The sequence below is a fragment of the Coturnix japonica genome, chromosome 1, assembly GCF_054131305.1.
Source record: "Coturnix japonica strain WE chromosome 1, WE-NBRP24, whole genome shotgun sequence".
Lineage (NCBI taxonomy): Eukaryota > Metazoa > Chordata > Aves > Galliformes > Phasianidae > Coturnix > Coturnix japonica.
In genome coordinates this window covers 13,611,267-13,638,482 of record NC_140663.1, presented here as the reverse complement: position 1 = coordinate 13,638,482, position 27,216 = coordinate 13,611,267, and the positions used below count along the sequence as shown (strand labels likewise).

Genomic DNA, 27,216 nt, shown 5'->3' with positions numbered 1-27,216 from the left:
ACAGTTTCCTTTTTGATGATGAAAGACTGCTAGCATTTCTCTGAACACAGTCTAACCAATTTGGGATTATGTAACACTTCAAATGAAGCTGTCACCTCCTGCTCTGTCTTTAAAATGTCAACTTAAAGTGTTAATAAAGTGACACGGCGGCTGTTTGCTCCTTTATCCTAAAGCTCATTACATCGCTCTTCCAAAAAACAGGCTTTTTCATTGGTAGCTGCAAAACAAGGTTTAAGCAATGATGGCCATCATTTGGAACTGACCCTTTAATTATTATTCCTCTTTTTCCTGTATCTTTTACATTTACCTACAGCAACATGTTCTCCTTTTAGATTCTTTTTGACGTCTCTGTGTAAAACTTCCAGCAGAGTCGTAATAACCTCTTACTATGCTCCCTGGTTTCCTGCTGCATTGGCATAATTTGTCACTTCGTGTCCTTTTATTACCTCCCAACGATGACAATCATGTGTCATTCTGATTGTTTCAACCATTTCTGGAGTATTCTGGAGTGAATTGAATCTGACCCTATTTAGCTTTGAATCTCCAGCTTATCAAAGTGCATCTTCTCAGAGAATACCTCTCTTCTCTTTCAAGTACTTCTCAGGGGACTACACTTAACAAACCTCTTTGTGTACAGAAGTAAGCTGAAGTCCATGTGGATTCTGTTGTACAGGACGTCACCTTTCCCTACAATGACAAAATTCTGTTTATGAAACTAAAATCAAACTAATTTCTCCTTCCAGACTAGGAAACAATTCCAGACTAATCTGAATCAAGCCTAAAAGCCACTCTCAAATTCCATCCTCTGCAAGGCAGCATCCTTCTTAATTGGCAGAACATCGGTACAGTTCACACTCTGCCACAACATTTCCTGCATTGATTACAAGGAAAACAACTGGTCAAAGATGGATAGCAAAGGACACACGCTCTCCTCACAGAGCTTCCCTGTCAGGGTAACTCATTTTGTTACCTAATTTATCATATTTTACCTTGATTAAAGACAAGAACTCTGCTATCCCAGTCACAGTATAACCGAGCTTTGGTAGCATGCTTATGACTTCATGTGACAGCATTTCATTATGTTTACAGTTCTCACACAGACAATTCTGTTATGGCCTGGGCTGAAAAGGACCACAATGACCATCTGGTTTCAACCCCCTGCTATGTGCAGAGTCACCAACTACCAGACCAGGCTGCCCAGAGCCACATCCAGCCTGGCACTGAATGCCTCCAGGGATGGGGCATCCACAACCTCCTTGGGCAACCTGTTCCAGTGCATCTAAAATTCAACACTCGTTTAAACACTTCTCTTTGATCTCACAAAGCTTCCTATCTGATGCAGTAATTCCCACCATTAGCCTCAGCCTCCTGAATGCTCTATGTTGTTTTGTTTCAGTGTTTGTGACAGAGGTATTACACATCTTTTCTGAGGCCTTTAATAGCCACAGTTTTACATACAGAATAAGAAGAGAATTATGGAATGCATGGAATATGAAGTGGTAAAACAGAACAGCCCAGCCTGGGCAGTATTACCTTAAATTGGCAAGAGCCTCCGTGCTCTGCTGTCTGTCCAACAGCTGCTTCTCTGTTACGGCCAGTGGGAGGGCAAGATGCAACTGGTATTCCAAAGAAATGAAAATGACAACCATTTACTGTCAACCTTACTATGGGCATGACTGAGGTTACCCTGCGAGCCTATGAAACAGTCTCGTACACATTACAGAATGAAGATGTCAAACATACAGGGCAACGTCACCAGTCTGGAAAGTCTCCTTTTCCTTTCAAAACACAGAGTCCTCTGACTTCACCTTTTGTTTACATAACTTAACTTAGGTTTGCTCTCTGATGCCAAACAGAAGGAAAAACAGCAGTATAGAATACAGCAGGTTGGTACTTGGGCTAGATAGAAAAAAAACATTCTGATCAATCCTTAAATTATTAATTAAACTGATTAAATCACACCTCTCTTTACAAGCTCCTTCACTTGTTAATTACTTACAAGACCAATCTTTGCATTAACAAGAGGTGCTGATTAAATGACAGCTAATGAACTTACTCTTCCTATTTCTGCCCACCTTTGTCTGAAGTGAGACAACTGATAGATATCTAAGCACTAGAGAAAGGTGGAGAAAGAAAAAGTGGGAAGAACAGGAATGCAAGAAGAAGAAGTTGGTTGTTTTGGCTTTAGAATAAAAAGCAGCTTAATATATGGGCTGCTGAGAATAAATAAAAATGGCAGCATAAAGATCTATCTAACAGTGTGAAGGAACAGAAGCACAGTATCAATTCAGCTCTTTATAAAATGCCAGCAACGTCAGTATGAAAAATAGAAGCAGAAGAACCACCAGCGCCATTCAGTAGATTTAAACTTATTCTTTATGATGCACTTTCATCAAAATTTGTCAGGTATCAAATGTCACCCATGCAACATCAATCCACTAAGAAATACATATTTTGGTGAGAAAATTAAAAGTCCATATTTATGTAAAAACCATCTTGAAATAAAAAATAAAACAATATTAATTTAATTTTATTTTTTTTTACCCAAAAAACACTTTTTAATTTTTTTTTTTACATTTATAATTTTTTTTACTAACAGATAATTATCTTGGGAAAAAAAAAAAAAGAAAGAAAGAAAAAATAAAAGGAATTTCCTGCATGAGACTGAAGGAATTTCAATATATTTAAAAATGGAAGATTCTGCATTTCCATAGTTATATGTCGTTAATATTGAAGATACACTTTGTGGAAAAAAAACCTTTTCATGCTTAAAAAACGCACCGTAGTTTCATAGTGTACATTACCACATACGGCAGTAAGAAACAGAAGTAGTAAACGGGTTATATGCGAATAAAAGAAGTCACATTACAGGACAGTTACAGCCGTGACACACAGAAGATTGGAAATGTTCTGTTTGAACAGGATTTGAAGGCAACTCACAATCATTTCAGGAGTTCTGTGAAATTTAAGGCCATCAGTTCTAAATAAAATATATCTGACGCAAACTCACAAAACTGTGTATTTTGTAAAAACTGTACATGCAAAATCATTTCATAATTATATATGAACAGGCATATAATAAAATTTTTGGGTAGTTCAGTACACAAAATTGTGCACAAAGCGACACGGTTGTGCAATTTTTAAACCAGTTAATTAACATTATCATTCATGCATCCTGAATGGAAATGTGATTAAATGACAATATAAACCCAAATATTAAGAGCCAGCATCCCTTTGAATGGGCAATCTAGACAAAATGTTGTAATTTTAAATTAAGTTTAAAATGATCCATTATAAAACATCTGCTGTAATCACTCCCAAAGACTTTTCTGATGCAAAATTTCCACTGCTTTAAGGAATGCATGGTTAGATTTAATGAGCTCAGTGAGTCAACTGTAACACTCAAAGTTCTGATTTGAGGTAATTTTCTTTAATTACTTATAGCAAGTAACTCTTCTAATTTGCTTCAGTATCTAGTTTAAAAAACTGTAAACTCAGATAAACTTAGAAACTGGAGAATCTCTGAAAAAATACACGTCCCTCCCCCTTCAAATCTGGCCCTAGTCAGAAGTCATATGTAATTATGACACTCTCATTTTAGGAGCTTATTCTCAGACTGTAAAATGGGCAGACTACTGAGAACCAACTGAAGCGACTCGGGTATTGGAAAACACACCTATGTGTCCTTTTCTTAGCTTCCATCCCTATTTGCCTGGACAAACATTCAAAGAGATATTGCTTCTCCTGTGATCTTGTGACAAACTATTGCAAGCTTGAAGATGTGTGAATCAATATTCCAAACTTTTATTCTTAAGAATATTTATAAAAGTACTGAAATTTAAAAATAGTAACATGTAAACATTGATACAGAGGAATAGCATTCCTATACATTTATATACACACAGTATTCAGAGAGGACTTATCTTCTGAGTTGAAATCCTGACTTGTGCTTTCCCCTCCAGTAAATAGATCAAAAAAGTAGGGCTTCTGTCAAAATTAAAAGACTCAGAACATCAACATTTTGATCCTAGCATTTAAAAGCTTTCCAGTTGCTCATGCAACCATATGAAGAATTTTGGTATGTGAAGAAAATTTTTCTAGCTCCAAAAAGCTACTGCTGCATCCAGAGACTCTTGAATTGTGACAAATGCTGAGCGCTTTGGAGTGCTCATATTTGAGTCTGTAACACATGAATAGGAGGTGTATAGGGTGGTGGTGCAGGTGATGGCTTTATTCCTCTGACTCTCATGTAGGACAGAAACTGTTCTGGAATCTCAGCCAGAACATCCTTAGCAAGTCTCGCCATGCTTAACACGTGGTTTCCACTTCTATCAATGTAATCCCGGAATGGCACAAACTACAAAAGAAAAGATACGTTCACAAAGGTCATGATGTGGATGCAAAATACGTCTTAAAATACAAAAATGAGAAAGTTTAATCTAGGCAGTAAAGGTACAATAATATTCTACCTTACACACTTTATATTATAAATATATTTATATACACATATATTATTTTTATACATATATATTATTTTTATACATATTATACCTCAAAAAAATCAATTTTCTAATAGAAACATATTCTCAAACCATGACTGGCTCAGATTATCAGCTACGTGCTTTACTGACATATCTGGAATCTCTCTCAACCTCTTCCATACAAAGCAATTTTTGGCTTACATGTCTTATTCATGGGCCTCACCTACCAGAATTTGCAGGAAGAATGTTTGCTAAGTGAACAAAACAGAAAGGATGACTTTATAACGTCGATCGTTTTTCATTATACTTAGTAGGATTGGGAACCACCACTGAGAACACTTCCTTTTTTTTTTTTAACCTAACACCATTAAACACACTAAGCAAAAAAAGATTTGATTTCCAAAAAGAAGTTGTTATGTCATACCCAAATGTGCAACACCAAAAAGGCAGCTACCAGCTGTGCCTTGGAGTTCAAACTAATAAGCTGCTCATGCTGCTGGTAAGGAAAAAAGAAACCATCTAGGCTCCTTGATTTTTATTCACAGCAGACAGCATGCAGAGATGCAGTGGGTTAAGCTATGTAATGTGTTGTGCCAAAAGTAAAGTTTATTAGGAATTCTATTCCTTGCTCCGATTTTGGAGCCTATCTTGGGAATGCAGCTGGGTGACTTTTCAAAACCAGGATTCAATGTCCAAAGTTCCATCTGGTACTGATATATTAGACTATGCTTGAATACAAACCCTAATGGAGTCCTTTTTCTCTAGGGAAACAGTGAAGACTTGAATGTAAACTTTTTGCACATAATACTCCACAATATAACTAGAACTGATTGAGAAGCCAAACCCAGAGATCTCTAACCTCTTGGTTGAACTCTAAAATAAGCAGACTCTTCTGCACATTATCCCAGCCTGAAACATTTTGTCTTCTTGGATGCACACCAGCCAAGGTTTTATATTAATTTTTGTTTTTCTAGAAAGCAATGAAGCTTCCAAGATTAGGGGACCTCTGAATTACAGTGGAAGTTCAGCTTCCTGAGAGCCTGACAGTTTTCCAGGAACAAAAGAAATCTATTCAATATATTAAACAAATCAAGAAACTCTTGGGGGAAGGGAAGATGAAGACAACATTTTATCAATAAAGAACTTAATTGAATTATTTTTTCCTCAGCTTTGAAAAGCAATTCTCACCCTGGACTTATGAAACTGGATGTTTATTGCTATTATTCAGGAACAGTGTTGGTTTTCTTTCTTTCTTTCTTTTTGCAATGAACTTCTGTATTTTCAGTGGAGCTGATATTTAAAAAACGCTTAAAAGAAGCAGCGTATGAAAAACACAGCTTGCTCATCTAAATTAAAATAGCTGAAAAACAAAAATCGTTCTGAGCAGACAGTATCACTACAGATTATGCAGGGATTCAACTCAGCTGACTCTGCCTATCTCCACAGATGATGGAGTGCTGCAAATTGAAAGAAAAAACAGCTTCGATCTTACGTATTTGCACTATGCTGCGTTAGACTGAAACCCAAGCAGCAAGACCATGTAACTATACAGCTGGGAGAACAACTGGCAAAAAGGAACATGATTTTAGGGTATGAAGCAAAGCATCTGAGATTCTGTAATTAATTAACTGTAACAGCCCTTCTATGATTATTCAGTGACTTCTCAATATAAGAAACAAGTAGATACTGTGACATTTTCTAGCACTGACTCCTTTGTTTCTCTCTCTCTCTCTCACACAATCCCATCACCAGTTTTCAGAAGTCAGTAAAGTACTGCTCAGTTTCAACTACTTGCTCCTTCTTAAACTCCATCAACGTATTGGCAAGAATAAATCTAACTGTCCCCAGAAGCATGAAGTTAGAAGAGTAACAAACAAATGGAAAAACCTCTGTAGCCTGTAGGCTTACAAACTGAGCTGTGAAGGGAAAAGCTTAGCGTCTATTTCTCTCACATTTTTTCATTTCCTAATGCAGTGGCAGTCTTGTAAAAAGCATATGCAGTCTGGGTTAAGAATCAGAAAGTATTCCATTTCAAGAGATCACCGTACTTACAGACATGAAAACCCAGAACACAATTTCTGCAGCAAAGGGAGGCTATTTCAACAGTGCAGTTGTTGAAATGTAGTCACACAGTAAGAGTGGCCTAAATTATTTCTACCCTTTCCTTATGGGATATAGAGATTAGAAGAGTCTGAGGAACTACAGCCAGAAATGTACGTACAGATACGCATATGCACTACAAGGCCTAGAGCTACTGCACAGAACAAGTAGGAGTGGTAGAGGAATATAATGAAAGATATAAGAAAGATCAAAGGGAAATGGAAAGAATGCAAAATGCTTTGCCTTTAGCTTGATAGTTTAACTTATGATTTTAATATACAAAATTCTCAACAGAAACTACATGCACATTACCACGAGTTAAGTATTTTGTCAAAACTTATTAAACAGAAGGTGGATAATGAAGCAGAAATTCAGTAAACTGAGGAAGAACTGATAGGCGTATAATTCAGAGTCCCTACAATACCCGTGTTTGTTATGAAGGAAGAAAAAGCGAAGACCAAATCTTTCCTTGAACTGTAATCAGTAGTAAATGCAATAGATACCCTACTAAAATTAGCTTTACAAACTAATTTAACTAACCTAAAAAAAGCAAAAAAAAAAAAGGTGATCTTTTTACATTTGGGTACTTAATTTCATAAAAGCAAGTCATTTTCAACCTACCATATACAAAATAAAGGTCACACTAAACTTAAAGGGTTTGACATTATCCCTTTTTATTTATGTAGCCAGCACATAATGTATTTGTTATTATTTAGACAGATAGAGCACAAAATAGTACTGCCTTCAGCTAATCTGGTATGACTTGAGGCAAAGTTCTGAATGAAAGATGTTCATAGCAAGTAAATGTTTTATTGCATTTCTGAGATGCAGTGAATTCTAAAAAAAATGAATAATATTATTTAGCTTTATTATTTTTTTTTTGTCTCAGAAGAAAACAGAATGTTTCTGATGCATAACATTTTCGCTAATCTTTTTTATAGAGTTTGAAGAAGTTTTGAAGAACATCTGAAGAACATTTGAAGAACCCATTATTTATGCTCTCTTAGTGTAAAAGTGGCAGCTTTTGGAGCTGCTGTTGTTTGTTAGGAGGAATTATGTATAACTGCCTAGCATATATTAAAAGTGCATAGTGCTGCTCATGTTAGAAGTATCTGAATTAGCTTTAAAAGCCCAGACATAGCATAGTTTCTGATGCAATTTTTTTTAATTAAAGAAAAGAAAAAGACAAAATCAAGTCTGTCCAGGTGGTACATAATGAGGTAGGAAGAAAGGATGCCAGAGCACAGATTAAATGTTTTGGAAAACCTGTGGACTTCTAGAAATGTACTGCCCTTAGGAAGAAGGATAATTATGGTGGATAAGTGCACACAAAGCTACCATACCACCCTGAGTGTGACTGCTTAGGCATCTATGACAAGCACAGGGCTGACTGAGTGATTGTAAAGAACAGAACAGGAACAGAACCAGAGCAGAGAAGTGGAGCAGCACATGGAATGCAGGTAAGAGCAGCGCTATTAGGGTTTGGTTCAGTCACCTAAACAGAGACGTCTGCTATCGTTTGGGGTACATTAAAGCATGAGGCATCTGCACGGTCATATGTAGCAGCCAGGTCATAGGAAATGGGAGACAACCATAGTGTTCTGGGCTGGCAGTTAGAGGAATGGAAAGATATTCTAGGCATTTCAAATACATTTGTTAGAGGCCTAGGTATTGCTGATTTCCAAGAATGTTGCAATTCTTCTTTACAGACTCACAGTAAGATTGCAATACCTGGAATACAAAGGAAACTAACTTTTCTCCTGTTGCTGTATAACCCTAAGGCTTTATTTCTGTGCTGCTGGTAAGGGGTCATTTCCTAATGAACATACATTCAGTATCTTGTGTTATATAAAGACTTATGAAGCACCACAAAGTGTTTCTGAAGCTCTTATAAACATCCCAAGATAAAGTTCATCAGTGCTATGGTAAAACGAAAGGAAGGAGGATAGACAGAACATGAATTCATGGCAAACAGGAACAGTAAAGTATAATTATTAGAGAAATTTTTCTCTCCCACCTGCACAATGTCTCTTTCTGCAAACTTTCCTCTTGAAGAAATCCTGACTACATCACCATCCAGTTCTTCCATAGCTTAAAAAAAAAAAAATGAATTTATCTATGAGTTAATCTACTCCCCTCAAAAAAACATTACTGAGAAAAATTTTAGTCAATCTACACTTCAGTGCAACAGAATCAACAACTACTATCTTTAGGTAAATCATAAGACCATTTACATCATGCATTGTAGCTATTTTGCATTTTTTCATGCTGACAATACCCACATTCTGTCTTTATTACCATCTTCAGAACAAAACACATCACAATACGGTCCACCATATCCTTCTGACTCCCAAACCAAGAAGTATTTCTTTTCTGTAAGTCTATGTTTATACTTTCATAAGTGGATAAAAATTCATCTTCAAAAATTATTGTTACAAAAGATATCAAAGAACATGTTTTTTTTCAGTCGTATTGGGAATGTAATGACTGTAATGATATAGGAATTAGGTGCTTTTAAAAGAACATTATTAACTTTTTTGGCTACCTCTTGCATCCTCACCAGGGCTGAGTACAGAGGGATGATCATTTCCCTACTCCTGCTAGCGAGACTTTCTTACACAAGCCAGGATGCCACTGGCCTTCTTGGCCACCTGGGCACACTGCTTGCTCATGTTCAGCCGAGTGTCAACCAATAACCCAGGTCCACTTCCTCTACAGTCTTTCAGTCACTCTGCCCCCCAAGCCTGTAGCACTGCCTGGGGTTGTTGTGGCCAAAGCGTAGGACCCGGAACTTGGACTTGTTAAACTTAATCCCATTGGCCTCAGCCCAGAGATGCAGTTGTCCAGAACCCTCTGTAGGGCTTTCCTACCCCAAAACAGATTGACAGTTCCTCCCAGAAGATGGAAACTATATCCTGAAGTAACACAGAATCCTGCTTTAAGAAAAGCCCCAAGAACTCTATAAATACAACCTCCAGAAGTAAAAGGAAGATAGAACCTTCATATCCAGAATGAATCAAGAGGAGTCTGGCCATACCCAAGGATGGGAAAAACAAAGAGAAAGGGAAAAAGGCAAAAGAAGGATGAGAGAAAAGTAAGTAATATGGGACTAGAGTATGAATTCTCTTTGGGGAAACATAAAGCTTGCAAATTTCCCATCTATGCATTTATGAAGACAAATGGTCTCTTCCCTTTGCTTGCAGCATACAATCATCTGAAGAATAAATGCCAGCCTGGACAATGTCTGCAAGGAATACAGTACTTAATCACTAACATACCACTTGCCATACTCCTAGAATATCTGTGTTAGAATTAAAATGTACAGTCATTAATGACTGTTCACATTAAATATCTGCACATGTAAAGACATACCATCTAAACAGAAGCACTCAAATGGGAAAAAAAGGATGTATAACTTTGAAGATCAAATATACATGGAGAGTCTGCATTTCATGTTGTGGTGATACACAAGATGCCAAATGATAAATTAGTTCCAATAACTGAAGCGACTAAATCACCGGAATAGAGAGTGCTATCTGAGAAAGAATGTGTATAAATGAAAGAATATGGAAATAACCTTGGTGATTTATTTCCTGCTGTAACATTCTCCCACTGCTGCTAGACACTAAGGTTCACTTCTCTTATAAAGTGAAACCTGGTTTAACCCAGATCACTGCCTCAAATTCATTTTCCTTTGTATTTTACTACTGCGGTAAGAAGAGGTGATCAATATTTGCAGTCAACTGATACATCACAATGCAATTAAATATTGATGTTTCAGAAATTCGAAATTACTTATTTTATTCTTACCCCCTTCTCCCCTCCCCCCTCCCTTGAGCACTGTAAATGCTCAGCCCCCATATGGTTCTGTGACTTGAAGAGAGAGCCTGAGGGGCTCAACACGGTAGCTTGTAATCATACTGAGTTATCAATCAATCCAGCTGGAAACGTCAACAGTACTTACTGCTTGTTCTATATTATGTGAAGAACAGTATGTGTTTCAAAAGCCACATATTACAGATATGTAAACAAATATAAAACACTGTAGAAAAAAAACCACCAGAACACTTACCATCAAACTCTGCTGGCCCTACTCCCACTATAATTATTGACATTGGAAGCTTTGAAGCCTTTGAAAGAATAAGAAAAAGAGGTTTGATACATTACATAACCCCAGTAGGATGCAAAGACAATATGAATAAAAAACATAGAGAAGTGAAGTTTAAAGAATTCTTATCCTAACCTCCTAAAATGAGGAGAATAAATGATCAATTTGAGCAATACGTATCTTCTGTTTCTTCCATGAATGAAATTTTTTATTCAAGTTAGTCTTCCAAGTCACAAAGCAAACAAGATATCAAACTGTGTTAAGAATGTTAATTTTACTCAACGTTTTTCATTCAGTGAATAAAGGAAGATATGGCTTTCCCTGAATGAATTCTCTGTAAAGCCTTTAAAATTATGAAGACAGCATCATAAATACTGGATTCTCCTGCCCTGACAGCACTGGAAATCCACTACAGAAATCTTCTGAAACTGGCTCTTTTGAGGAGAGTCACAACAAAAAAATAAAACATCTAACAAATGTCAGGGCTGAGAAATGCTTCTTACTGCGATCACAGAATCGTAGAATCCTTTGAGTTGGAAGAAACCTCTGAGGGCCATCCAGTCCACCTCCTCTGCAATGAACAGGGGCACCACAGCTATGTCAGGTTGCCCAGGGCCTAATCCAGCCTCGCCTTTAAAGTCTCCAGGGACAGGGCATCTACCACAACACTTGGTTACCTGTTCCAGTGCCTCAACACACTCACTGTAAATGATTTTTTGATATTTTGATATTCTGATGACTATCTGGTAACATTACACTGAACCATGAAATATATACAGTCATTTTAAACAGGAGGCTACTCTGGCCAAAAATCATAGATGAACACTTTCTGCTAAATTAAAATCAGCTCAACTGAAGTTTCAAGTAAACTGGCTTTAGAGCAGACTTACAGTTTTCCTCTGGAATATAAAAGGCGTTATTCTGCCTCATCTAAAATATATTCGCTTTTTAAATGCACCATTCCCGCTTTCCATTCTTGATCTGTTATATCATAGAATCATAGAATGGCCGGGACTGAAAAGGACCACAACGATCATTTGGTTTCAACCCTCCTGCTATGTGCAGGATCGCCAACCACCAGACCAGGCTGCCCAGAGCCACATCCAGCCTGGCCTCCAGGGATGGGGCATCCACAACCTCTTTGGGCAACCTGTTCCAGTGGATCACCACCCTCTGGTCCTAAGCAAGCAGCTCTGTATGTCTCTGCTTGAGAAGAGATTGGACTGGATGGACTCAAAAGGTCCCTAAAAACTTCAGCTATTCTGTGATAAAGGACAATAAATAAAGCATAACTGTAACTGTGTTGCAGAATGCTGTATAAATCATTGATAGTGAGTGCAAAGTAGTTTTTGGATATGAAGGCACTATAAAGGCACAGAACATCTCCTGGTTTTCAGATGGTTTTGAGAATCTTAGAGTTTAAATTTAAAGACAGCATTCCTCAAAAAATATTCCTAATTAGGTAGACACAGTACTACATCATACAATGTATATGAAACCATAAGGAGCAAGGTCAGTGAAAAGGCAGAGTTCAGCTTTAGAATATAAACTTGGTGTTGGCATTTTCTGAGTGACAGTATAACCTTTGAACAGTTTGATAAAGCAGAACATATCTGACACATACGCTGTAACAAGAAGGATGCATAAAGCACAGTGTTAAGAAATGAAACATACTCTTCCCCAGTTTTATACACATCAGCCTGTATTTAACATTACTACCCCTTTTTTTCATAATTCCAAATATTATTATTACTGGAAAATACTACCAGGCAGCATTTAATTAGTGCTGTTATGGTATAATGTGCTTACATTTCAAGAGCCATGCAGAAAAATTAATGAATCTTCATCAAAGGTATTCAAAATTCCTGAACTTTTGCTCACTGTAGGCAAACAAAACATCTTCTGTACCTCCAGATGTTTGCAGAACCTCAGCTATTACTCCTGGAAATTAATTACTTCTTGAAACAAGGGTTCTCTGTATTTCTTAGTGTCCAAAGACTTAATCTTACAAAGTATTACCCAGATACCTGCTGTTCTCATACCCATCCCTCATACAGACTTGGGACTGAAGGGGAGTTAAATCAAAAGTTGCTCTTTCTTCCCCATGGAGACCTTCTGATACCTAAAAAAGGGCTCTATTCCAAACTTCTAAGTTAGACCAGAGGATGAACTTTTAAGATGAATGTTTGTTTATCTCCTTTACAAGTGAGAGTGGCTTTATCTTATTGTATTGATTCAGTTTACATCTGAAAGATATTTTATATTTCAGCATTTTCAGCAAAACCTACATTCACTATGGATTCTTTCGTCTGAGCCATATCTGAAATAACTCCATCTGTAATAATGAGAAGAACAAAATACTGGGAGCCATCTTTAACTGAAGCAGCATATCTGTGGGGGGAAAAAAAGGAATATTTACAATAGTAAAACAAACCTTTGTACAAGAGCAATTTACATGAGAAGGAGCTGTATGTTTTAAATTCAATGAAGGACTATTCCAAATAATTAACTGTGATAGCACGATCCACAGTACACCATGATACACTTGTATATTCTTGAAACTCAATCTTCTCCCTGTGCTATACCTAAATATAAGACCAAACACACCCAGCACCATTCCAGTCTTGCCTCAATCAAAGGATGCAAGAACCAAGCAACCATCTTTTGAAAATGAGCAGCTCTTGAAGATCTGAAAAGTTCTGAAAGATAGTGAGTCTGCAACAGTTCCACTGAACTCTATGGCCTGCACATCAGAAACCAAGACTAGAGTTAGTTTGCTCCTAGTGTCCTATATAGTTGGTGAAGAACATTTTTGGCATGGAGCATGCTGTTCCATTTGCTTCTTTATTTGACAGAAACCAGTGTAGTTACTGCCTTCCAAGAAGGCTCTTAGTGCTGTGAAGGCTAAGCAGAACTTCATAATAGAAGTGGTCATGAGCAGAGTTGAGAACAGGGAAAAAATAAATGCATGCTCAAGTACAGAATATTCATTACCTCACTGGTCGCTGGACAGCGTATGTTCTAATGATGCTCATGATGTTACTCAGAATATATTAACAGTAAATTTGCAAGCGAGTGCTGCCTATAAATAAAATGCTTTAACAACAACATTTGCAAGAGTCTGGAAGACTGAGTGAAATGGAATCTGCAACTCAGAGAAAGCCATCCCCTAGATACAGATAGGTAGAAAAACCCCATAGTCCTTCAACTTGTTGAACACTTGTTTGTACACAAGCAGTAAGAATTTAATGCATAATACTAGCACACAGTATTCAGAATACTAACGAATACAAGTTAATCACTTTAAAATGAGAAAAAAAACACACTGTAAATACCTTTTTCTACGTTTTGGCAGCATGTAACTGTTGATCTTTAATAGCGCAAAGCTGTACTGAAAATAAAAAGTTTCTGCAAAGTACTTGTTATGCTTACCTGGCTACATGATTAATTACAGGGGCAAAGTTCGTTGGTCCATAAAGCTGAACTGATTTTAGACTTCTATAATATGCCTCCATTACACCATCAATGCCATGGCAGTATGGATTTTGAGGGTTCCCATTCTAAAGAAAATAAGAAGAGATTAATCACTAAAAATAATTATGAAACAGAATGATGCATTTTAGTGAATACCACCCAGTGCACATTTTTAAATGGGAATGACCCAAGAATTTAAGGATCTGTTCAAAGTTTGCTACCAATATCATAAGTGCCATGGTTGGTTCTGACTGTTAACAGCCTAGGGAAGAAGTTTTTGCAGCCTCATACTGTATGCAGTCTGGACCACCAAAACAGGTTCCCAGACATAAACGCCATCTTAAATGGAATTAAGCAGTCCTTACATGGAACAGTAAAAGGCATTTCTTGGTGTGCATTTAAGGTACAAATTATAGGGCAGATGATAAACTAGAATCACATTTAGGAGCACAGTTCTGGCTCAATAATTTCCACATTTTTGTTTTGTAATTTAACTGGCATGTGTACAAAATCTTAGATTGATTCCTGTAACCTCATCCTATACTCCACTAAGTTATCTCCGGACAACTCTAAACCAGCAGCCTGTAAAGACAGGCCACAGAAAATGACAGAGAGCAACAACAATAACAAAAAAAAAATTGGGTCATGATTCAATTACTTATCAAGGTAGCATTAGCTTCAAACTGAAGTATTTCAAACACCTGTTTCTCATGCTGCTATAGATGAGGTTTCTTTATTACTGTTTTTGGCCCACAGGGACTTCCTCACTCTGGATGTCTATCAGCAATTTCACTACTATGAGAAATTTTGAAATGAGTCTTTTAGACCTAAGAATTAGAACATGTTCTGTATTTACATTTCCTATTAACTACTTAAGACATATCTTACTTGCCCAAATTAGGTTGTGGTACAGAAATATAAACAAAATTGTATATGATTCTATATATATTTGCTTACCAATGCAAATTCATGCGATACTCTTCCATCTGGAGGCAGTCTAGCTCCAAAACCTAGAGCTGGGAACATTTTATCACTGTCATAGTCCTGAATAATTTCACCTACTGCTTTCAGTGCCATGCCGTATGCATTCAGCTGATAGGGATTCATATAGTGCAGTGAAGTAGGTTGTGAAGGGTTACCTGTTGAAGCAAGAGTCAGGTTTACTTTACAAATTAATCACTCCCATTTTCCCTCCTAAAACTGACAGAAATCTAGGAAAGAAGAAATTGAAAAGGTAACAAACCTAGTTCCTATGTACACAACTGTGGTTAAAACATGTGAAAATGCAACATTCTTAATACATCTTTAATAGGTCAATAGTAGTAGCTATTAGCTTTTTCATCAATGAAACTATAGCAAGAAATTGTGACTTAACTTGTATATTCGTGCCATCTTTATAATGTGATACACACTCCTATTAGGAAATTTACTTTGTAGAAGAATCAAAACTAATCTGTTTCACCATTCTTCAACCTCACTCTACTTGAAATTCTTCTATTTTGTACCTCTTAACAGAGTCCTCTAAGTTAGCCAATTTGCTCACAGCAAGAATAAATGCACGTGAAAAAAGGATGTAAACAACCACACATTGCAACTATTTATGGAATTCAGTATGAATGTTTTTAATAGAGAACTTCTATCTGCTCTGCTTGACCAGCTTTTCTTGACAGGAATTGGTTTCTAGTCTGTTGTTGCTCCGCTGATTCCAGGTGGTGCCAGGTATACAAACAATTTGTAATACAAAGTAGTTAAGCAGAATCCTGACATGGTACACACACATAAACTACTTCTAAAAATTGTTTTTAAAAGTGTTTTAAAACTAAACACAGCACAAGAATATGAAAGCTTATTTTTATTCTTACCATTTGAGGCTGTGAAGTCAATAGCTACTGTGAAGTTGATTTGCGTTCTGTAAAATGAAGAAACACAGCTCTTACTAATAGCTTTACTGCTATGTGGAAAAATAAACAAGATATATGATAATGTTTTTGGATAAAATATAGGAAACTGACTTTCTAATTCAAGTAACACACACTGAAAATACCATTTCATGAACACACAAAAAACATTTACTTTATTACATCCCTCCTTTCTCATTGCTTATGAAAAATCCTCATTCTACATTTAGGTTATTATGTTCTCTGTGTATTATTATGTTTAACAGTAATACTGATATTTCCTTTGACAAGGAAGGCAACTGACAGGACAATTAGGGTTTTACTGATATGCTCTTAACACTAAAACCATGTCTTCAGTCAGAATGTGTTTGAAATCACACTATATGCAAAATCTTTGGAGAAGACAGCATAGTTTTTGGCTGGCAATATCATTCATGGGAACACAATACTTTAAAGATTTTAATTTAATACTTTAAGGATTAGTTTCTTTTACTATCAAGGAAAACTGTGTAAGATAAAAGTAAAATATGGAAACAGGAATATAAAGATGAGCAATTAGAGCAGTAGCTAAGTAAAGGCATTACTGTGCATGAAACAATTGTCAGCATACCATTATTGTCTGAAAAAGTAGCCACTAATGCACTTATGGAGTGACAATCCAATTAACGCAGTCCTGTTCTGAAACTTCCCTCCGCACAAAGTACTGTCATTCTGGAGATAATCTCAACTCTCATCAGGAATCTGAAAACTGACTTTTTACTCAGACAACATTTTTTACACATTCCTTCAAACTTCTGCCTCTCAGTGTGCGCCACTATGAACTTATTGACCAAACTGCCAAAGATTACAGCTCTTTGAAAGTTATTGCACATACTTAGCTCATGCACACCTAGGTCAAACATCAGTGATCTGACACCTGACCTTGCAGTAGAAGATTTACTGCTCAAATAACCTTTTCACCCAGAGAAAACGCTATTACTGTCATGAAAACCTATGTTCACACAAAAAATCACATGGAATCGTATTATTACATTGACCAAGGCCCACACAAACTAAGCTAGGCATGAGTGGACACCATCCTTAAAAGGCAGCAAAACCCTACCAACAACCACAGTATCAAGAAGAGACTTTGTGGTTCCTTGGAATGCTGTCAGCCCAGAATATGTCTAAAAATGCATCAAAATAAACTTGAATGAAGAACAGTGAAAGCAGCTGCAGACTGAAGAGTTCTGAGACCTAGGATTTATGAGATATGCATCCCACTAATAATTCTGCATTCTGCTTTATTCACTTTCATCCAAAATACACTATTGTTAATGGTATGAGAAGTCAGATTTTGTTTGGTTGCTACCTGAATGTCAGTGCTTGTGGCTTATTAGCCAAAACATACTTCTACACCAACAGTAAGTGACAAGAATAAACATCATAAGAAGTGCATGTCAACTAGTTTTTATCACCATCACTACAGTGTGCAGTACGGCTGTCCTCCTCAGGCATTAACAGGATAGGAAGATCAACCAAAAACAAAAGACTAATACAATGCTCTCTAGTTTTATGCTTAGAGTTCTTACTAGCTCTGCTAAACACAACTGGTCTTGGACAGTCATCTTCCTGTACTTACTATTCACAATAGCCTGAACTACAATTTTTCTCTAAGAAGAGTATGTCTCCACACAGACTATTTATTATTTAAGCCGTACAGAAGACTGGGAAAAATGGAAGAAACTCAATTAGCACAAACGTGCTTTGACTGCCCTGTGTTTTCAATGACCATTTTATACATACATATATAGCATACTTCAAATGTCCCTCTAAGTATGATCATGTGCAAAAGAGACAGGGGAGACCAGCTCACACAAGGTACTGACGTCCTACAGCAAAAGGAATGACAACTACAGGAAGGTACAAAATGAATATCGACCCTTGTAGTCAAAACTATCAAAATGCAATTAAATCTTTTTTTGAGCACCAGGTATCTGAAGTTCAAACAACTTAACTTCAAATAAGTACCACAGAAGAAAATATTTTCAAAAGCCGCTGCACTGATGTGAACACATATTTTGTGTGAAAGATTAATTTGAAAGGTATTAATTTTGCTACTGCTTCCCAGGACTGAAAAAAAAAAAACCCAAACCAACAAACTGTCCATAATTAAAAAAAAAAAACAAAACAAAAAATAATTTGGGAAGGCTAATTTAGAAGCTGTGTGTTGTGGAAACATCAAACACAACTCATTTGGAAGTCAAGTCAGATGAGTAGAAAATTAATCTGAATGATATTTTAAGAAATGCTTTCACAGTAATACATGCTATTCTGGAAACAAATTAAAAGTAATGAATATATCTGACAGCTCACTGCCCTGTTTTTATTTCTACCATGTTTTATTTCTTTTCAACAGAGTAACTTTTAGGTTCTATCCAGTGCACACTCTTAGGTTACTGTTGCTATTAACATATTAATGACTTGTTCATCAACAGTAACATATTTTTGATAAGATCTTTTGGCTACTGTATTTTATGTAAGGGACTATAGCTGAAAAAAAACATTAATTCAGTGTGGATGCCTACAATTTTAAGAAGCATCTGAAATCACAGCCTTCGAGACAAACTCAGATGCATGATTAAATAATCCCAATTTTAAAATACATCAATAAAATGGAAGCTTCACGTAAGATCCTTTACTGCTTGTTTTTTAAAAAGTCCTCAAAGCTTAGAGCTGTATCTGAACTAAGAAAAAACACTGCAGTAAAGCACCTATCTGCATAATGCTTAATTAGGAAGGATATGCTGAACTACCTTTGTGCTTAACTCAGGTGAAAATAAATTAAGTGGTAGACAATCTAGTTTAGACTTTTATACACAGAGAAGTTTATTATGATGCTGAGGAAAACTAAACAAGCATTCGTGTGAAACCTGTAAGTGAAGTCTGGGGTGTTTTCAAGATTAACTGAATGCTCTTAGAAGGGACATGAAGTGTTACTTTAAACAGCAAGAAAGTCAGAATGGTGCTCAAAATTACACACGCAAGAATAAACTGTATGATTTGTGTACTACCTGTATGTAGAACATCAGAAAATAAATGAACCAGTGACTAAGCTAGAACCATACTTCAATGCAAGACCAAACGAGTAAGAAAAACTAAGGTTTTCAACACACAAAGCAAGCATAAGGTAAATACCCATAGATAGAAAATCCTGAAAATTAAAAATCCTTTTTTACAGAGCAACATATGAACGTTCTACTGTTATCCCTGTATGCGTCTCTAATACTCCAAAATGCCACAGTAACGCACTTAAGATGCAATATGGAATCCAAATACAGGGACTTTTCCAAACTGAGTGGCACAACGTAGGTTAGATTTTAGTTTAGAGAACCACAGAATGTACACCGTACTAAGCTACAGAAAATTCCAACATGCAAGACAATAATTTTGTATTTACAAACCACAGAAAACTTAAGTCAATCTAACTATGCTGGAATTTGTGTTAAAGCCACACTCTCTGGTTAGGTACAATGATGTACAGTGTTAACTATGGAATGCACCACTTGGTGTAAGGACAAAACCACTGTACTGATTTGTTGTTTCATCCATAAAGAATCAAAATAAAATAACGCTAATAATTTTTTAAAAAAACAAGGCTGGAAAAGTAGTGTATGTAAGAATTCAAAAATTATCAAGTTCCTGAATTCAACCCCAAATTATCAAGTTGGGTATAAAGAAACAGTTTTTTTTACTGTGAGGGTCTTTTACAGTGTTTGTCAGCACAGTTCTGGGCACAGGGCTAAAGGCAGGGCCCGCCTAAGGGCTGCCCGTAAGTCCTGGGCTGGCTGGGCAGCATGGGCTCCGGGCTTTGTAAGATGCAGAGGTGGATGAAGGCAGGGGAGGAGCTGGCCTGTTCTGGATGTGGCTGACAGTGAAGCCTGCTGCACTAAGTCGTGCTTTGAGTTGTTTTATGAGGCACTGGAACAGGATGCCCAGAGAGGTGTTGGATACCCCATCTCTGGAGACATTCAAGACCAAGCTGGACCACATTCTGAGCAACCTGATCTAGCTGAAGGTGCCCTGTTCTTTGCATAGGACATGGACTAGACAACCTTTGAAGATCTCCTCCACCTCAAATAATTCTATGATTCTGTGAAATACTTAAAGAACACAGAACAGTAAGACTAGCAGAACTTCCTACTGGGAGAGGCAAGAAGGCTCAGAGAAATGGGAGAGACAAAGTACTTGAGGCTAAGGGTCAAGGCTTTTTTGCTGTTCTTTTAAAATATTTCTTGTTCCCCAGATTTTTCAAAAGTAAGGTTTTTCTGATCAGGAAATTCATTTGCTGAGGTTGTTTTTCTGCTTTCCCAGATGCACATTCCCCAAGGAGCTAAATGAGAAGCTCACAGCTTCAAGTGAGGTTGTAAGGTCACAAAGCTGTGCACAAAAGCTGCCACAACACTGCCGTCTGGCTAGGCAGGCTGGGTCACTGAGTGTCCTGACTCAGGGGAGGGCTCAGACAGAACGTCCAAGCACAGCAACATGCATTGTGGGCTTGGAGCTGCTAGAGGAAGACATGACCTCTCAGGGTGAACTCGTCACTAGCAGTAACAAAAGCATCTCACCAGCAGCAGTAACCTTTACCACAGAGCACACAGTTTGGGACTTTGGGAGAGCAAGGTAAAACTAACTGCTTTCAATCAGAATTGATGCACACATGGGAACAAGCTAAGCCTGGATGTAGCTGTTGACCAGGGCTGACAGTGTGAGTTTTTTTAACAGTACACTGGAAGAACGTATAAATTTCCTCTGCATCTTTAGGGTGAAAACCAGCTGGTCTGGTTGCAGGGGGGAGTTGGCGGAGGTTTAAGAATCACTTATTGTGCAGCAATCTATAACTGATCTAATCGAGTAACTAACAAGCGGCTGTATCATCTCAATGGTATTTACTCCAAAGTCTCCAGTGACAGTATTTTTTTCATTTCCTCTTTGCAAATGCAGTATCAAAACAAACAACATTTTCCTCATAAAAGTTCCACAGTATCTTCCTCCTATACAACTTGGGAGGTGATTTTTATAAGAAAACATGCTAGTAAGTGGAAGGAGAAATCCACTTTTGAAATATACATTAATTTTTAGTACAAAGTACCCTATCTTAAGGTAGGGTCAGTGTCGTAACAGGTGATTTAGCATCAAGATACAAGGAAAAGTTAGCAGCTAAGATGATACTACTTGATGCACAACAGATGTAAAAGAGATATCCATCTCTTTCCTACTACTTTCATACTACAATAATATTCAGTGTTATTAAAAATAAATTAGAATGTATGAACAAATTCCTGTTTCATTTTTATGGCTTTTTTAAAAAAATCACTGATTATATTTATAATGAAATATTCCAATTAAAAATATGCAGATTCAAAATACAAATCAAATCAATACTGCAGTCCCAATTAATTACAGTTAATTCTGTCAAGCTTTCCCTTAAATCACTATTCATTCTAGACACTTCAAATCAATTACAATAAAGTTTGGAACATGAAATGTTTCACAAGCATCCATTTATAGAAGAGCCAATATTGTGCCTTCTGCAGAATCAGTGTTTTCTTCCCCTTGCCGAACCAAATGGAAGAATAACGGGGATCTAAAACCAAAATTGTGGAGGACATAATTGATGGGGAAACAGACTGACAAATGAGGAAAACTTCACATCACCCTTCCCCCAAAACTCGTTAACTGGACTAAAACTGATGTGTAGTAGTATTAAATGAGATGAAGTAAGAATAAGACAGGATTGAGGAAAATGGCTGCAAAACTCCTGGTTATGTTTCCAAAGAAGAAAATTAAAGGTGGTAAAAGGTAGTGACATTTTATATATAAAAAAAACAACCTTCACAGTTTTCACTAGCATGTGCTTAAAAACAGATGTATGAATCAGTAAACAAGATTTAGATAAAATAATTAAATGATTAGAATTAGTGCTCAGACTTACAAGCACAGAGCAGTCTACTGAATTATAGTCCACTCATACAAAAAGAGGGGTGATCTTCAAAGTAGTAATTATTAATACTGCAAGACTTCTTTGCTTTGCACTTAGCACAAAATATCAGTAGGAATTGTTGATCGTATTCAGGATTTCTATTAATCATCTATGGAATACAGATATTTAACTGGCACTGTAAACAGCCCCATGGGAAATATGATAACTCAATCTGAAAAGTTTATACATGTATGCAGTCTTCTTGTCTTTCCAAATTTAGATATAAAACTTAACAGATTCTAACACAGTCAACAAATGAATTGAATCCATTTTGAGGATAAACAGGAGGACCTAGAGAGTGGAAACAAAGAGATGATAAATATTCCATCAGAACTGTTTCCAGATAACTGAACTGAAATTAATGATTGCAACTCTAGAAGACCTAGATCACTTTTTTGTCCAGAAGAATCCAGGAACAAAATGCAGGAACTTTGAGGATAGTAAAAAGTCTTAGTGGCCCTAACCAGCCTCACCTCGGCCCTCTGACCACACTCTCATGGGCACAGGAGCCCCATTTCAGCTCAGCCTTCAGACTTATGTAAGAGGAATATAACGTACAGCTCAGCTATGCCCACATAGCTCATGGCTTCACCTCCTTGAACTCTTATCACAGGTCCACCTGACAATCCCTGAAACTGATCCTGCCCCTTATCTGTGGTTTGACTACATCCATGTTTAAAATAATAAATATTCACATTTGCAAGTATTGTCTATGGAAATGTTCTCATTGCATTTAAACTTAAGGAGCTAAAAGACACTGTTTTTTGATACACATAAGACACTATGAATTCACCCTTAGTAAAAATACTTATTTTATTGGATGGAGAACAAACAGCTATAAATTTGGATATCCCAATTTGAAATTTAACTTTTTGGGAGAATTTAAACATCAGAGCATTTGTTACTCCTTGAGAGAAAAAAGAAAAAAAAATTACTCTCTGCTGCAGCACATGACTTAGGTCAATAATATGGACCACTTAGCAGTGACTCATTCCCTCTACCAGTTATGAGTTTGGTATAGCGTATAATTTTTGGCTATATTTCTAAAAACCTTGATAATAATGGTAATATAGCCAGCTTACTGACTGTTTCTCTGTAACTAGAATATAACTTGGTGGTATCATCTTAACAGAACAAACTTCAGTGATAAATGAGTTAGGAATAAATCTTCAGCACATTCTCATCTGTGGGATTATCACAGCTAGAAACAAAGATGAAGCGGTGTATTGCAAATGGCTAAACACAACACAGACTTTTTATCTCAGCTGAAACTTGGTTAAAGACTGCTAGAAAAAAAAGCTGGGAACTTGTTTCTCTAAAGTAAATAGTGATCTAAAATAGCTATAGAAAAATAGGGAATATGCCTCAAAAACTCGTACTAAGTGCCTAGAAATGTGTAATAAATAATTTCTACTTTTTTTTTTAGAGAATATCACTTTCTGGTGCAGAGGTTAAGAATCGAGAATTCCTGATGTTTGATCCCATTTCAGGTATGTTCTAGGGTAAGCCATTTGATGCCTCTGTCTCTACTTCCCTTTTGGAATGATGATAAATGAGAAATTGAAATCGTCATAAATTGTATATAATTAGTCTTGAAAAAAAATGCCTTCCATGAGGAAAGGTTCTAAATAAATGCTAATCTTAAATAAATCAAAGGTCATTATTTCTGTACCACTACCTATTCCAACAGTATACATGAAGTTCCGTAACTTAAATGACATCAGTAACTTAAGAAAGTATAACCTCTGCATGAGGAAATAATACAGTTCTTACTGTATTAACTAAAAGTAACCATATGCAATGTGCAAATACAAACTATTACAAAGAAGAAAACTTCGCTGACTATCACATACCCGCCTTTAATGTAGTCAAGGAAGGAAACTTCTGTTTCAATGAGGAAGGAAAGCAGTGTAACCTGAAAGCAAACAAAAAGAAGAGTCAGATGTGAATTGTCCTTTCCCAGTTATACAAGTAGAGACTCATCCACAACATTTTTGGAGCTAAAACTAAAGAAGATGTAGAAAACAACGTAAACGTTTCAGAAACCAGTTTTTGAAAGGAAAAGACAAGTTTGGAAGTCTGCTACAATTTTTTTTTTTGGTGGTTGTTCTGTTTTGTTCTGTTTTGGTATGGGTGGCTTCTTCCTTTTTTTGAAGTAAGAGAGAATGGGTGAAAGATCACTATCCAGGGCACGCAAACATACGCTTATTCTTTTTGAAGTACTTACTGAGTACTTCAGCTTTGTTTAAAGAACTCAACTACAATTTTTCATGCCATTTCTCATATCAGCAGTTGTACTGAGTGTTGATAAACACACATATGTACGAATACAGAAAAATACTTAAAGTAGAACACATAGAAAAATGAGGAGATGAGAAATTTCTTCACTATCCGTTCTGATCACTCAGGAATTTTGGTAGTCCTAAACGTAAGCAGCAGCTTAAAGTGTGGCATTTTGAGCACTCAAGTTACAGAAGTTTTAACTCAAGTGGAAAAGATTTGGTAGTCAAGATTTTCATACAGATTCACTCCATATTACTTTTGGCTTATTTACAAATTATGCCATCCATATTCCTGAACTTAAAATGACCTCCTAAGTAGTAATGAATGGAAACAGCTACTCTATCAGTGTATTTATTTAAAACAGCAGTGAGATAGCAATCAATGACCAGCACCCACTTTGCTAACTTTTCCTCAGATGGCAACTTTCCATTAGTGAGAATGATGGTCTTAGATTATTTGGAAATGGAGAAATCTGTTGGGACACCAAATATCTTGGATGAATGACAGAAAGAAGTAAAAACAAAACTGCAGGTAAACATACAGGAAAGCGACTATTCACAGAAGCTTAAAGGAAGCCTGCACATAGAAGGGCAAATGGGACTAAAAGGAATCAATATAAAAGCAATTACAAAAAACACCAGTAAAGAAGAAAGAGGGAAGAAAATTACCAACACCAAACCACTTGTTGTAGATTTTCTGTTAATTTCAGGCAAAAAATAAAAAACCCACAGTTGATTCTGTCTGCCTAAACATGAGTAAAAAATGTTCTTTCATGTACAGAAAGCCTGAAAGAACTTTTTATTCTAACACTTTAATTAGCAATAAATAAATAAATAAATAAATAATGAATTAATCAGATCTTGCAAGGTAAATTTTCACAAACTACTTTTTATGTTTTAACACAGAAGTACAAAATAAGTGATAGTTTCCCTACTGATGAACAGACTTATACAAGAATGAGAGTCTGACAAATCGTTTCTTCAAAGCCATACAAGTTCAGAGTGAAAGTAGTCCTCCTGAATTCACTGGGACTTCCCATGAGCAAAAATGCTGGATGTTTTCAAAAGAATATATCTAAAACTTGTTTTGATTTTTCAGTATACAGCTCTTCAACATTTATCTTCATTTTCTCATAGATGATCTGAGTATCATGGGTGCCAGAACACAGAAGATGAGAAAACGCTGAAGGGAATTATTTGCGTTGCTAACAAATGTTTCATAGCAGAATATGAACAAAAGGACATAATATTCTCTTCCCAAAATAGCCTTAACAGAATTTTCAAGGAAAATTTACAAAAAGCTGTTGGTAATAAAAATTTATGACTCCTCCTGTTTTAGCATGAAAGGTATGACTTAGCAGCTTTTATTGATGCTAGGTGAGTGGTTAAATTTAAACATAAAATTGACTTTTGAAAATATGTTTCAGACAAAATCGAACAGTGTCCAATCAAATAATTTCAAGAATCTGCCTCCAGATTGGTATAACTCATTTTTAAGACCATTGGCAACTTAAGAGCACACTTGAAAACAACTTCTATCAACTTAGAAAAATAACAACAGAAACATCAGAAAATAAATGCTGTAGTACAGTAAGTAGTTTATTATTGTAGCTTTCACAGATGGTTCTATTTCAGCTCTGTTATATGTCACGTCAACTGCTCTGTATTTCAAGAGAAAAGCATACAGTAATATTATAAATTATATCTACTTACTGTTCCAGAGTTAACATATTTCTTCTTTTTTCCCTTTTTCTTTGGATTTATTACCTAGAAACACAGACAAAAGAATTAACGCACAATCATTTTAGCAAACACAAAGATAATTGTTAAGATATTTTCAATGCACAAAACAGAATCCGTAGCATCTAAATTAATTCAGCATGCTTTCTACTTATGCACCTCAAAGCTGGGATATACACAGATTTCAAAACCAGTGATTTATTTTCACAGTGCTAGGTAAGGCAGTGTTGTTACTCATATTCAATAAATAAGGGACTGAAACAACAAAGGCGAGAGCGTTCATTACATCTGAGTGCACAGTGGATTTGAATCTACACAAAATTCTGCATTTTTCTGTACTCCTGATTCCAGTGTTCCAGTGTTCTGGGCCATCACTTCTTTGTCTAACAGTGCACCTCTTCAATTAATCTGCTCCCATCTTCATAGTATTACCTATGAAAAACAGGAGTTATCCTACTCCTAGTTTTTGTATTTGGTGCAATGGCAGGTATGGCAATTACAATGAAAGAAAGGCCAAGGTCATAGAGTCTCAAAACTAGCTTGTTATTTCATGAAATCTGGCATAGACCATCAACCAGATGGCAAACACTCTCAGGGCACAAGAATCTTCAGAGAACTGGACTACAAAGTATTAAATCATTCTCTCAAATATCTTGAACCTACATTCACACAAACTCCCTCTGCAGACATCTAAAAAAAGGTTGTTTCCCTTCTCAGTACCTGAAGGTAAGTCTCAGACGGTTTCACTAAGTGCACATAAAAAAAAAGTACTCCTATTTATTACTGCACACAGGACTGGAAGCAAAACATTATTTTGCTAATTATGTTGATCAGCCGTCTCCTATATGACCAGGAAAACTCAAATTCATCTTACTGCCAAGTTCTACTGTAAACTATGCACAGATGTTCCATGAATGAATGCAAACATTCCCAACTGAAATCTCAGCGACTTAACTGCTATAAAACATTGCAACAGTAATTCCAGAAAATGGGAAACAGAGCAAACCATCTTCCAAAAATTCACCCCCAACCAAAATGAAATCACATTCAAAAACTGCATTCATTTCACAGCACACAACAGCTCTGAAATGCAGATCAGAAAGAGACAACT

The 27,216-nt window shown here is 36.4% G+C and overlaps 1 protein-coding gene across 2 annotated transcripts in view; it reads right to left on the bottom strand.

The window, feature by feature from the left end:
- Positions 1–2,358: 2,358 nt before the first annotated feature.
- The window catches only part of CPNE8 (copine 8), an 82,234-nt gene continuing 57,376 nt past the window's right edge, over positions 2,359–27,216 (bottom strand). For both annotated transcript variants that reach the window (XM_015851701.3, XM_085512000.1), the window contains exons 12-20: positions 26,079–26,132; positions 23,937–23,998; positions 16,026–16,072; positions 15,121–15,302; positions 14,122–14,249; positions 12,978–13,080; positions 10,654–10,711; positions 8,599–8,672; positions 2,359–4,357 (exon numbers count right to left, since the gene is read on the bottom strand). In XM_015851701.3, the coding sequence (XP_015707187.1) occupies positions 4,169–4,357; positions 8,599–8,672; positions 10,654–10,711; positions 12,978–13,080; positions 14,122–14,249; positions 15,121–15,302; positions 16,026–16,072; positions 23,937–23,998; positions 26,079–26,132 (897 nt within the window). In that variant the 3' untranslated portion in view covers positions 2,359–4,168. The remainder of the gene's footprint in view (positions 4,358–8,598; positions 8,673–10,653; positions 10,712–12,977; positions 13,081–14,121; positions 14,250–15,120; positions 15,303–16,025; positions 16,073–23,936; positions 23,999–26,078; positions 26,133–27,216) is intronic.